We start from the raw sequence: 14233 nt of genomic DNA on the forward strand, positions 1-14233 counted from the left end.
CCGCCGCCGCCCCCTCCCGCACACGTCGCCGCACGCCATAGGCCAACGGCCCCCCCGCCGCCGCGCTCCTATTGGCCGCCAGCGCCGTCACTCCCCGCCGCTTCCGCCGGCTGGGGGCCGCGCAGCCGCTCCCGCCCCCCACATCGGGCCGGCCCGGGGGCGGCTGCTGCCCCGGGCGCTCGGCCGCGCCGCGCTGCCATTGGCCGCCGGTAATTGCGGGACCGAGCGGGAGCGCGAAGCGGGGCTGGGGTCTCGGCGGCACCTCCGGGCCGGGCCCCCAGCCCCTGAGGGTGCGGGGGCGAGAGAAAGTCGCTGCGGGAGCCGGGTGTGGAGCTGCCCCGCTGGGACCGAGCGGTGAAACCGGCCCAGATGTGCCCGAGCAACGCGTGAGAGACTCACCCTAGAGCTGCAAGAAGGAAAGAAAAACCATGCCAGGCTTGACAAAGCGAGACAAGACATTCCTTCCTGAAACACAAGAAGAATAAGACGCATTAATTCTAGAACTGCAAGGATAAATTTAGTCGAGATTTGCAAGATTAATGTATAAGAAGAAAATTCCAGAATGGCAAGAGTACTAAATTTCTAGAATTGCCAGACTAATACATTCAAAAATCACTCCAGAATTGCATGAATACAAGAAAATAATTCTAGAGTGGCAAGAACAATGCGTAATAAAATCATGTTCAAATTGCAAGAATAATACATAATAAAACAATGCAACAATTCCAAAAATAACACATAATAAAATCAAGCTACAAGAATAATACATAATCCTAGAATTACAAGAACATAAGACAATAATTTTAGAATTGGAATGTAAGATGACGGTCATTCTAAAACTACAAGAGTAATCTAGAATGAAATAATCCTACAGTTACAAATAATGGCAGGGGTTACTCTGGGGATCCTGAACAGTCCCAGCTGTGAGACGTGGTGACGTGGCCAGGGCACGGTGTGCTCCGAGGGCCAGGCACGGTGCCCATGCATGTCCTTGGGACGGGTGGCAGCAGGACACTGGTGCTTGCGGAACCGCACCAGTTTGCCTTCGAGAAGCTTTCCAAACCTGCCAGCCGTCCCCATGCCGTGTGTGGGGGTGGTGGCGGTGAGCAGCAACAGCGCAGCGTTCCACCAAGCCCCCAGCCTGGCCATGGAGCGAACGGCAGTGCCGGCATGTCCCACTCTGTCCAGCAGGAATTTCTGACTCTGTCCGCCTGCCCGCAGCAGTGGCCCCGCATTTCACAAGCACCCCCGCCACGAGGGTCTCCGCTGCACCTCATCCCTTACGGCACTACAATACTGTTTTCAGGAGGCTGCTACCACCTCCTCCCGCGCAGGATGTTACTGATACATGCAGGTTCGGGGGCTGTTTATTTTTTAGTCTGGGTTAGCAATCAATACTCATTTTCCTAATTTTAAGCATTCCTTGTCCCAAGAAGGCAACTCCCACAGAGCCAGATTTACGAACTTGCCACGGCTGTGGGTAAAACTTCAGCAACTGCAATGCTGTCCCACTGGGATAACAGAGTTTCCCTATCACACAGGCAGCACACAGATAAACACATGAAGGATTGCAAAGCACTCAGATAACGCCAAGTGGCATCAGCACAGCAAACCCAGGCCAATTAAAGAATGACCCGGCCTGCCACCAGCCCCGCTTGCAACAGCATTCATGAGCATCAACTCGAGATCTGCCATCAAGGCTTTTTCCCCAAGACGAGACAGGTAAATACAGGTTTCAACTGCATTTAACAGCGTCTCACATCAGACAGTGTCCTCAAATTCTGAGTGAGAGCCATCGGTTGCTTTAACCCCATGAGAGTAACCCTGCAGGACTTGACTCTACAACATCCAAGGCAAACACAAAACTTCTTGGGTACAAGGTTAACGAGAAGTGACCACAGTGATGCTTCTATGTTTAGGACGCATTTTTAATGACAGTTTCACAGCCTGACCTTTGCTGAGCTTCGTGTAACTCAGCAAGTTTCTCCGAATCATGCAGGCACAACTGGTGGTTTTCAAGCGAGGCATTAAAAAAGAGCATTGCTTAAAAGACAGAGGCTGGACTCTGCAGCAAAGTTGGTTTGATTCAATCAAATTGTGTTGCTACAAATAGGAAACACCATGTAACCGGCCCAACAGTTCCCCACAAGTACAATAAATGAGGTAGAATAGTTTCTCATGAGAACAATTTTTGCCTGGTCCCATTTTGTCTGCGAAAAGCCCTGGGCACAGCAGTCGGGCCACACACGCTCCTGTGCTTGCATTGTCAGCCAGCAGAACTGTGCCCGTCTTTTGCCATCTACACCGGCGTCCGCACCTGCCAGTCGGCCTCTTCCCCAGACGAGCGAGCTGGAGGAGATGTCGGGCACCGCGTCCGTCTTGCTGGCACGCCAGGGAAACCGCCGGAGAAGATGCTCCTGAAAGAAGCGATTTCTGCTTTGCCCTCTATCTAACTCGGAAGAGCGGCCTCGGCTCTGGCTCCCCCGCCACCTCCTGGCTGGCTGGCAGCCGGCAGCGCCGGGCCGGGAGCGCAGGCACGGAGCGCTGCAGCAGCTGCCCCGGCTGCTCACCCCTCTGCAGCCCCCCGGCTCAGAGCCCAGCTACCTCCCCGCGCACCTCGCACCTCTGGGATGAAGCTGCCATCGGGGAACTTCACCCTACCGAGACAACGCTCTGCAGCACGGAAAGAGCTTGTTTGCAGGGATTGTGAGACACAGAAAATGGAGCTGGCTGGAACAGACTCCCAAGGGAACTTGGGGACATCGTACATCCCTCCGACCCCTCTGCTTGGCTGCACAAGACTTCCCTTTTCTTTGTCTTTTGCTGGGTGGTGGGAAAGCAGGGAGTTCAGAAAGCTCCTCCTCACATTTGACCTCTGTGGAGACGGCAAGATCACAGCACGCTGGGGACGTTGCTGCGTTGCTAGAAGGTGCCCTGGTGCTAATGCAGTGACCTCTGCAGCACAGGGCTCCAGCACCCTACCACCCTCCTCCACGCCGTGTCAGCTGCCGTAGTTTCAGAGGATTAAGGGAAGCCAAGTCAAGTTCTGGGGATGGCATTCGCTTCAGAGGTAATGGCAGCCCAGTGCACACACATGGGGTTTAAAAAAACAACCAACCCAGCGCACACGGAGAGCTGACAGCAAACTATTTGTGTACAAAAAGCCCTTTCCCACAGTCTCCTTTCCCCGCCAAGGGGGGGCTGCAGCCCTGTTCACCTTGGCCTTTGGCCCCCCAGCTGATCCCTTCTCCCAGCACAGCAGGGCTTGGACCTGACTTCACAGCCCGGCTGCTCACGCCCTGGGCCATGCAGGTGCAGTTCCCTCCTCCGCCCAGCACAGCTGGCCCCCCTGGCAGGCCCTCAGCCGTGCAGACACCCACACATCTGCATCTGAAATTCCCCAGTCCCACAGGAGGCCAAATTTCTGCATGTACTCTCTTCCCCTCCCCTTAATCATGCACTCCACCTAAAAGGTATTTTTCCAAATGAGTAATCTTTACGCTGCTGCAATTAGGACAAGATCTCTCTCCCTTTACCACAGCATTAGCATACAACTATTCAAAAACTCCCAGGGTGAGCTCTGCAGTGCTTTCCAAAGGCTGCTGTTGAGGTAAACAGGCACACTTGCCTCCCTCCTTCACAAGTTCTCTCTAGTTGAAGAGCAACATATAAGGAATGATTCATCCAATTCTTCCTGTAGTTGCTTAAGAGTTACGGTTTTATGAATACTGTATCAAAAGAACATGGTCAAGTTATCCTGACCTTCACAGAAAGTTTTAATGACACTCGATATTTCTAGAATAAGGGATCCTCTTCCTCAGGAAGATGTGTCTTTTGCCCTTGTCTGAGCAAAGCCCTTTCATAGGTGTGCTTCAATATTTATTTCTACTATGAATGTGAATGCTACTAATTGGATTAGTAAAGAGTTTGAAACTGCCGATTTTTAGAACGTGGACAAAGGTTGTGCTCGCACAGGAGACATTAAGCTATACCTGCAAGCCAGTACCTTCTTCCAAAGCCTGCTGTTGCCTTCCAGGCTGCTCCTTGTGCTGTACATCGCATCGAGCTGTCACTTGAAGCCCAGTCTAGATCAGTTCTGTGCTCAGGAAGTACAGATATCCTGTTTTCCCATTGAAATGACATGACTGCCACAGCAGGGTACTTATCTATAACCCGAAGACATGCAAAGTGTGTAATTTGCTGCTCCTGCTTCAATACCGCTTCAAAAATAACAGTGTGACGTGCTCCCTCTCGCTCCAAGCCATCACATGTCTCAGGGCACGGGATGCCTAAAGACTTCTCAAGGGACTTTTGTTCCGTGCTGTTTCAATACCCCAGCCATGGACCAGCTGACAAGATGTGAAATAAGGGTGTGTGGATACTCTCAAGTATTTCGGTACCTTCATCAGGAAAAAGGCCAGGAGCTAATCCCTAGAATACACTGGATGAGACACTCATTAGAGAAAACACAATTCACATGTACATAGAAGAGTTTCAAAATTTAATAAGTTGACACAGTGAACAACTCTAGAACCTTTAAAACATGAGAGTTAAGAAACAAAGTTTAGGTCACATATTTAGAAAAAGTAATTTCTTGTATCACAAAGAGATAAAACTAAACCCATTTGTTCTGGTAAAAAAACAACCAGCAATGCTGGTCCCCACTTGAAGTGAGAATGCTGTAACAGAACTTTTAAAAAAGAAGCACCTGGAATTACATGACCAGTTTTGGAACTGCTCCCACTGTAATTACTTCTCATAGCAGCCTGCCAAGTTGCTCTACAGTAAACAGGTCGGGAAGAGCCCAGTCCAGTGATAAAAGCCAATGCAGCCATCTTCTGTAGGCAGCGTTCAGAGCCTCAAGCGTAAGTAAGCAAAGCAGTTCAATATAAGCTCACCTTCCTTCCCCTAGTGAGAAGAAACGACTTACTCCACAAAACAAAGAAAACTGTCGTGATACTCCAAACAGAATCACAGTAATAGGGGAAAGCAAAATACATTCTAAGGAAGGTTCATTCAAGCCAAGCATTGATTTTTATTCAAACCAAAGGGAGATGCTAGCGGTGGAGGAAGAGTCAGGCAACCGGATCAGGCTGACAGAGCCCCCTCACTGCAAGACTGACATTTGCTATCTGCAGCAAATGCTCTGTTGCAGCACGTGTGGGTAACACGCAGAAAACAATTTCAGGCTCCTCCGTCACTGGACAGAACTTCAGGCAGAGCTTTTGCACCTGGTAATGGTCACCCGTTACTCTGCAGGCACCTATCCAGAAACTGGGAATAGCAGTCTAGAGAACAGAAGTAGCAGATGATGGGTGCTTCTGTACCTCCCATATTATCCACAAGGACCACGGTGTGAGCTACGTGGTGGAGATTCATGGTCACCGTGATCTGAATGAAGCTGCTCAGACAGGCACTTCCGCACTGGCACGTTTTAGCCACTTCCAGATCTTTGCAGAGGTGAGAAGGAAGAAGATGACAACCATAAGGGATTCTGTTGAACAAGAGGAGTAAGTGTGAATTCACGTCAAAATTAACCAGTGTCACTCAAACGCAGCGACATGCCATATGCACCAGCTGGAAGAAACACCATTCTGAAATCACAGACAAGGCAAATCTGAAATTTTGCCACCTGCAATATTGAACCAGTTAGTAATTAAACACCACCTTCCAAGACAGTCGCTAAACACATGCAACCATGTTACTGACCCCTAAGTACAAAGGGCCTGAACTCCAGAAGACACTGCAGCAAGAACCAGGGAGTTCACAGGAATCATAACAGCCTGTATCACAGTGACAGATAATTAAAAAGAAGATTATGAATAATGAAACAACTGGGCACGTATCTGCTCTTCCCTCACGTTAGCCAGGAAGATCACTGTATTTCATCCTGGCCTGAGAAAGCACCCACCATCTACTTCTCACTCTCTAATATGAAGAAGTGGTAGTAGCATAAAAACACCGTATCTAGAGGAAAGAGAGGACAAAAAGAGCCTTTTTACAGTAGTACTACATTGCAGGCCATAAATTAAGGTTCTTTTGATATACCACTCTGTTCATCCATCATGGCAATAACGACATCCAGAGACAGGAACAAGAATTGCTTCTTTTTAAATTCGCAGCAGAGTGGCCTTGTGTTTGGGGTACAAAATAAGTATTTTCCCCGAAGTACTTTGTTGAGTTAACTTCAAAGTGTGGGTATCACCAGTGCCCAGCTGTCATTTGAGACTCACAGAATAGGTCTCACTGACTCACATCCCGACTACACCTACACATTCCCAATTCTTTCTACATACCATCATTCACATAGCTAAGACTCCTGTGGTTGGTTTTTTTTTTTTTTTTTTTTTTACCACTTCAATTTCAGGACATCCTTTTTTCCGGTCAGGAAAAGCATAATCACAGCTCTGGTACTTGCCCAGACTGCTACTATGAAGATTGATTTTCCAAACATTTGCTTTCACATCTTCCCTCCTCCTGTTTTCTTCCATTCTCAAGGTTTTTACAGCCCATCATCACTCCTGTTTCTCATTCTTTGTTAATTCTCACATCCGGTGAATGTCAGACAATGTCTGTTGCCCACTTCTTAGACTTGACTATTTTTTCTTTTACACTTAAGATAATCAGGACCACTCTGACCAAAGTTGTCTCCTAATAACCACAGATCTGTGGGCAAGGGGACTGTTTTCATTGCCTCTCGTCTCACCAGACTCCTGGAGCAGAAAGTTTTTTTTGTTTTGTGTGGTGCCATTTTCTTAAAGCCTGCTGCATGGGGCCTGGGTTAATGACTAGGTATCCTTAGGTACTCCGGTAATGTAACTGAGCACCAAAATCTGACCAGTGATGAGGGATTATATTCTCCAGGAAAGTAAGACCCCAGCCTTAATAATACTTATAACAAAACCACTGCAATCTATATAAAGTTGGGAAAGGAGACATGTGGAGTTTAATTACTCTAATAAAATCGGGGTAAGATTTGAACCAGAACATTTGGTTGCTCGGCTCATTTCCAGGGTGTGCCCTGCATGCCTGTGGACACCTTTAGCAGAGACTTCTGAGCAATTAACCCAGGTTTATGGGGCGCTGCCCACCCCTAAGGCAGGAATGGACACAGAACGTAGATTTGGAACATTTCAAGTCTGTCTCTCACCCCCTTTCTGTACTGGTGACTCTTTTTCCATCTTCCTGCTCCCTTTGCACCCAGAACAGGGAGGGAGTAGCAGCAGCTGGTGCCAAAGGATCAGAGGCAGCGGCACGCAGGCAGAGCTATGCAAGCCGTGTTGGAGAAGGAGAGAGAACTGACAACAAACAGCAGCCTGGCAAGGGTGATGTTCACTTGGTGAAATAGTATTTTTTAAAATTACCTCAGAACTGGGCTTCTCCACATAAGACAGAGTAACCTTACTCCAACACCAAAGGAAATAAACATCAGGGAAAACCTAAGGTAGGGAGAAGCCTGCAGTAGGTCATATCAACTCCAGTGTGACACTTGCCCTCTGAGAAGCCACCTTGCAGTACCCTTCCAACACTACTCAGCTTGTGTGAGGTCCCATCTCACGCAGAGGCAGACCGGTCCATGTCTGTAACTAGGAGCTGCACGGCAGAAGTTAACCGTTTGCCAACACACTGCTCTCACACAGGCTAATGGGCATTACACACAGTTTTAGTGTACTTTAATGTGAGCACAAGATGAAGGGGAACCATTTTTGAAAGCAATGTCCAAGAGCCCAACACAAAATATGATCAGTGCCACAAACTCTACTGTAGCGGAAACCCCTCAATACAAAATGTCAGAAGTTGTTCTGGGTTGTAGAACCGATTCTCTTTGGGCAAGAATCTTCTGTTACGGTGCCCCCATTTTGTGGACAAAAGCATTTAAACCTATAGCTTGCTCTAAACGCTTCCACGTCACCAATTTACTGCGTTATCCTGCATAATGAAGGGATGATTTTACAAGCGGAATTCAAAGCAACTTTAACCTTACAGTTTTTAACAGGTGAAGAGCAATAGCTGCTGACAGGAAAAAAGAAGTCAGTAAAGTTTAAACTCGACAGGTTTGAAACTGAATAGGTGCAATGCGTACCCAGCATGCTACTCTTACCTGTAATTTATGGTTGCTCTTGCAGCACACTCTAACAAAGTCAATGGTATTTTCAGTTGTATATTGGGAACAAGTGGATTAGGCTGTTCAAAAGGATTTCCAAAGAGATCCAAGTTCTCAAGACAGAGTTTCCTAAAATCATTGGGCAAGAAAGGAAGTTTGTTTCGAGCTGCTGACAGAAAGCGCAGATGATATAACTGGCCAATCTTGAAGGGCAACCTAATCAACTCATTGTCATCCAGCTTTAAATTAACGAGTTCTTGCAGCTGGCAAAACTGAATTGGAAGGGCTTTGATTTTGTTTTGGCTCAGGTCCAAGAACTGAAGAGACTTCTGAAGGGTGGAGCTGCATAGAGCCCCACTGAAGGACTCCAGGTGATTGTCATGCAAAATAAGCTCCTGAAGACAGATCAGGTCACCAATAGTAGCTGGCAGCTGCTTAATATGATTATGACTTAGGTCTAGTTTTCGGAGTTTCTTCAAACAAAGTACACGCATGTCAATCCGAGCAAGTTTGCAGTACGAGGCTTGGAGATGTTCGAGGGAGTAAGGAAAGTTTTTGGTGAGAGGATAGTCCCTTCTTGAGGTTATGATCATTTTTGTCTTCGGTTTTTCCACCTCCGAGTTCTTTGCTGGTACCAAAGTTGAGAGAGGGAGAGCTCCTATGTCGGTCCCTTGGTGAGCCAGCCTCACAGCTGAAAGGAAATTCTTTAAATTGCTGGCATTTGCCTACAGGAAAACACAAAGGTGGAATTAAAAGTTAATTATTCTTGTGCTCATTTGTACTAACACTTTCTGAACTATTTTGTACCCCTATCTGGAGCTACTAACTCAGCAGGGCAATGAAATGAGAAAGGGAAACAACTCGGGCTTATTAGGTTGATGTGCTGTTTACAGCATTTAAGAACAAATGGCATGCAATTTGAATGAGACATAACGACCTCTCTGAATAATCTAGATCAAACAAACCAGGCTGCATTACTCAGAAAAGGAACAAAGCACTGAATTCACAGCTGAAACTGAAGCACAGAAAAAAAGCCTGATGCACTGTGATCTTCCTAACCTGCAACAGGATAAAGGGACAGTTTATAAAAACACACAGGGGGAAAATCAGAGATCCAAAGCTGGAGGTGATAATTTCTGAAAGTTGCTAGGAAGGAAGAGGATGAAATCAGAGGCTAAATTCAACGTAAAGGTAGGTAGAAAGCTTCAAGGCAGGTTAAGTCAGTGCTTCTGGTCGCACACACAGAGCTGTGTTTGGTTGTGCCAGCATCAAACGAGGATAATTATTTGCAGTCCTTCTGTAAACAACTGAGCAATTTTGCTTTAAGTGGGATACAATATAATGGCAGTAAGGACAGAGAGTCAAATCAATGGAGTATCAGATGACCTGTATTTTAAATAAAGGTCGAGAAAGCCGTGATCCACTTGTACTGATATAATTAACTTTTATGAACAGGGGGGTGCCCAAACATTTATCTTCTAAATTTTCTAGCAAGTCCCTAGTCAAGCTGACGTGCGGCTGACAGACGCTAAGCTATAAAGTGAATTCTAAAATAACAAGCACAATGCATCCCTACAAGTAAAAGTCATCTCTCATTGCAGGAAAGAACAAGCTTGGCATTTTGGCATGGCTCAGGGTCAAGAGGTTTGCACTTTGTTCCCAGCTGTAACTTGCCCAGGCCTAGTGATGCCCATTTCCGCACCTGAAAGACTTTTTTTTCCTAAATGTATTTGTTTATACCAAATTCTAGAGGGTCCAGAACTAGCTAACATAATATAAGCACCTACCACACCAAAGCAATCACCCTGGAGACTTCTGGATGCTAAGGTGACATAAATAAAGACCATAAAGGTCAAACATATTTCACTGCATCAGCAATCTAAAATGATTGCCTTCCTTAAGCATTTAATGCACATCTATTCTCTTGACTCCCGATGTGATATCCTCCAGAGGTGGGGAAGGTGCACATAAAAAGTCCTTGTATCCAAGACCAGCATTCGTTATCTCAGCCAATCCAACAAGAGCATTCAGCTATAGAACTCCCCCTAACTACAGGCAGGTTTGTCATGCTCCTGAGGGTAATAAGTAGCTAACTAAAGTTGGAAGTGAAGAGAAAAAGTCCTCCAGATCTGTAAAGACCAAGTGAAAGAAATGACTGTATGTTATAATGAAGTTACAGGCAACATTTCTTTGCACTCAAAGCATGAAGCACAACAGATATCTCTGCATCAAATTTCCTCCGCGATACCTTCATAAAGGCAACGTAGTATCTGTAAACCCATTGTTGAGGAACCTTGAATACCTTGAGAAAAATACTAAGAAAAAACCCAAAGAATTAGATGGAAGCACTCAGGATGCAATTTTCTGCCACAAGCCTGAACTCTCAACCACAGAATAGATGTCAGGAGAAGAGGTTTATCTGCGCTGATGCCTTAACAAGTCTCTTGTTTCAGAGCTAAATGAATGATGACAAGGCAATTGGAGATTACATGGATTTCAGACCTTGTGTGCAATGCAGCAGGCACAGGCTTGCTGAAGGAAAAAACCCAAACCCAACAACCCAACACAGTGACTTTTATTATTTTTGTTCCAGGGTTGAATGCTCCAGACCGATGTTTCTCAACTTAAATTTCTGATGTGGCTGAATGCAGCAAATTGCACTGCCTGGCAGAACTCAAAGATGGATTTTGCACAGTAGTTGCATACAACTGCTATAGTCATACCTGGAAATCTCTTTTCTACAAAGCTTTTGTCCACCTTTGAGAGTCAAGAAGCCTTTCTGTAAAGAAATCATGGAAGACTAGCAGAAACACTACAGAAAAGTTACCAAGCATCTTAAATTTGGTTTCTGGATTTGGAGCTTTTAAAAGAAATATATAATATCACTGATTTTGGAAGAATTCAGTGGATTAGTTTCTGGAGCTTGACAGTATAAGGGTGAGCCTTATGTTAAAATGGGGAGTGAGGATCTAGCCTCCTTGGAGAAACTCTGGTCATTATTCTAAGCCCTGTTTCATTAGATTCAGTTGAAACTTAGTCTAACAACGTTTTGGGCTATCTTATCATACAGAAAACAATGGATGTAAATGTTAATTAAATTACTACCCACACTGAAAGAGTATCTGTCAAACTGTTTTCCTACAGGCCCTACGAACAGTCGAAGTTAGATCTTGTAGCACTAAGCCACAGACCTTTCTTCCCCAATTTTACACTACTAGTAGATCCCCTTACAACAAGCCTGCTTTTGTACCTTTGCTTTGAGATAAACTTTTTGACTTCTCAGGCTTCAGCTGAATTGTTCAGAGTAAAGGATGCAGAACAAGAAGATACTCTGAATCTAGTGCATGAGTTTTCTGTTTTGCAAGATACAGAGCGCATTTGCTTCTGACAAGAGAAAAATTAATTGGATCAGGACATACAGAGCTTCTTTTCTGTTCAACCCTGTACAGGTGAACTGCTTTCTTCATCATATTAAGGCTACTTCCCTTACCTACAGCTTTCACTCTTGCACGGATAAGGTATTTCCAGACCACCACAGCACTGTGCCACATTCTGCAAAATCTTGACCTATCACAGTTATATTCAGGCTTATGTTTAGTTACTAGTCTTATTCCCAATAAAGTGTTTGGTGTTTTTTTTTCCCTTGCTGGGTCACATTTGTTTTCTTTTCAGCAAATCACCCTCCCAAATACAGATTCATTCACCTTGTTTCTCAAGCAGACCTTGCAGCCTGCCCTGAGCTCCACTCTGCTTTGGCAAAGATTCTCGTCAGTGCCTGTTGCAGCTGCAGTTTAAACACACCCTGTGCATTTCTCCTTAGACAGACCCTTTGAGAAAGCATTCTGCTTGTGAAGGAATAAGCTTCACCACTCACAGTTACAGCTGCTCAGTCCGACATCACTGAAATTACTGAAGGATCTCCTTCTTCAGGCCAAATAATCAGTTGCAACAGAAAGTAAAAATTATTTTCCCAATAAAAAAATCAATATTATTGGCTTTTATTTACACATCCTAACTCTAAGGTTTTAGAAAAGCTGTCCTGCTTTCCTCCTCTGAAAGGCTACATAAGATTACTGGAACAGGCGCAAGAAAAAACCCAACCCTTAACCAGCATAAAAACTGAATGTTAACGTGATCTTTTTGGTGTGTTTATCATTATTAAAAACACTTTACAGCTTTCAAATACCTTATGAACTGGAAATAAATACATTGGTGAGTCCCACTATCAGCTAAGCATTAAGGCAAGACAGTGCCTGTAGCGCTGATCCTTACTATGTGTCTCCAGCTTTGAAAACCAGTGGGGACACTGCTTGGCCACTAAGACAAGAGTGTTCTCCTTTTTTTTTCCTTTTTTTTTTTCTCTTCATTAGAAAGAGAGTAAGCACTAACTGTTTCATGGAATTTAGGACAAAAGAGCAAGATGACGTATCAGAGAGATGAAAAGAGTTGTTTCTCTCTACACAAGCGATGAGCAGCAACATGAAAAATGGACTTTCTGCTCCCGCTGTTTCCCCAGAGGAAGCAGAAGGTGGGAGAATCAGAACACAGCCCAGCAAAGAAGCTGGGCTCAGCCTTCCTGGCACAAAGTGAGCAAGGCACCTCCTATTCTCCTTTTTGCCGTAGCCTGCTGAGGACACACAAAGCCAAGCTCCGTGCCGCCGCACGCCTCCGGTGCCGAAGCTGCGCTGTCAGTCGCCGTGCGGCGTCCGCGGGCCGGACCTCGAGCCGGCAGCCTAGGCACCCACCGGGCTCCCCCCAGCACGGTGGCGGGGCGCACCCCGGCCCCTCCACACCCGCTCGGTTCCGAGCTCGGGACGGCACCGATCCCTCGTCGGTGTCCCGAGCCGCCAGCCGCGGCCGCCCCCCCCCCCCACCTTGCTGAGGCAGACGTCCACGGCGGGCTCCCGCAGGCGCACGGTGGCCTTGCCTTCCTCCACGAACCGGGTGAAGAACCGCTCGATGTTCTCCTGCACCTACGAGGCAAGGCGGGCGCTCAGCAGCCGCGGCGGGGCGAGGGGACCCGCCCCGGCCCGGTCTCCCCCCTCCCCGCCGCCGTCCCCACCTTGTAGCGAGCACCGACCCGGTCCCGCGCCGTGCACACCATGAGGTAAACGCCGCCGCCCCGCGCCCGTCCGGGCGGGCGGCCGAGCGAGAGGAGAGCCCTGGTGGCGCGGCCGCGGCCCCGCAGCCCGCAGGTGGGCAGGAGCCGGCTGACCACCTCCACCTCGCACTGCAGCCGCATCTCCGCCCGCCCCGCCACCGACCAACGGCCCGCTCACTGGCGGCACCGCCCGGGGGCCTCCCGCGCTCTCCGCGCACAGCTGCCCGCCGCCATGCCTGTCTCCCCGATATCCCGCTTGCCTCCGCCAGCCCGGCTGGGGGCCGCCCGCCCGGCGTCAGGGCTCGCCCGGCGGGAAGGGAGAGCGGCGGCACCGGCGGCGGCACCGGCAGCAGCGGCCAGCCCCGGCCAGGGGCCCTCAGCGCGGGCTCTGCGCCGGCGCCCCCTGGAGGGGGCTCGGCTCTGCTCGGCGCTGCTCGCTCGGCTCCCATCGGCTCCCATCGGCTCCCATCGGCTCCCATCGGCTCCCATCGGCTCCCATCGGCTTCCATCGGCTCGGCTCGGCTCGGCTCGGCTCGGCTCGGCTCGGCTCGGCTCGGCTCGGCCCCCATCGGCTCGGCCCTCATCGGCTCCGCTCGGCCCGGCTCGGCTCGCTCGGCGGAAAGAGTCGAGGGAGGTGGCGGGGGGTGAGCAGACACAGGGGAGCTGAAGGGACACGGGAGCGCAGCCCTGTGGGCACGCCGGTCCCCGGTGCCCCCTGGGCTCGGTGACGGGGGGCTGGCAGCGGGAGTGGCACACCGCCCGTGCTGGCCACAGCGGGGAGCCCAGGCCAGGGTGTGAGGCACAGGGAACGGGCGGAAGGGTTGACTGGCCTCACCGCAGGGAGCGGCTCAGTGCCCTGGGTCCACACTGCAGGCAAATCTTTTGGGCGATTTCTACAATTGTATGTAACAGAGGAATAGAGTGAGCCTGGAGAGGACTGAGAGGGGATCGTACTGCTTCATACAAATATCTTTTTTATACATATGTATGTATTTATATATAAGGGCGGGTGCCAAGAGGATGGGGCC

At 48.5% G+C, this 14233-nt stretch overlaps 1 protein-coding gene across 2 annotated transcripts; it reads right to left on the reverse strand.

The window, feature by feature from the left end:
• Nucleotides 1-4484: 4484 nt before the first annotated feature.
• Nucleotides 4485-13587, reverse strand: LRR1 (leucine rich repeat protein 1). 2 transcript variants are annotated; one of them, XM_055789762.1, is made up of 4 exons: nucleotides 13167-13586; nucleotides 12979-13077; nucleotides 8102-8829; nucleotides 4485-5494 (listed from the first exon to the last, which is right to left on the reverse strand). In XM_055789762.1, exons 1-4 carry the CDS (start codon nucleotides 13344-13346, stop codon nucleotides 5242-5244), a joined length of 1260 nt encoding a protein of 419 aa, XP_055645737.1. In that variant the 5' UTR covers nucleotides 13347-13586; the 3' UTR covers nucleotides 4485-5241. The 2 variants fall into 2 exon arrangements, with proteins under 2 accessions (XP_055645737.1, XP_055645744.1); XM_055789769.1 differs by lacking the exon at nucleotides 12979-13077 and having other exon boundaries at nucleotides 13167-13587.
• Nucleotides 13588-14233: the final 646 nt, after the last annotated feature.

The sequence above is a fragment of the Falco peregrinus genome, chromosome 1 (assembly GCF_023634155.1).
Source record: "Falco peregrinus isolate bFalPer1 chromosome 1, bFalPer1.pri, whole genome shotgun sequence".
NCBI lineage: Eukaryota > Metazoa > Chordata > Aves > Falconiformes > Falconidae > Falco > Falco peregrinus.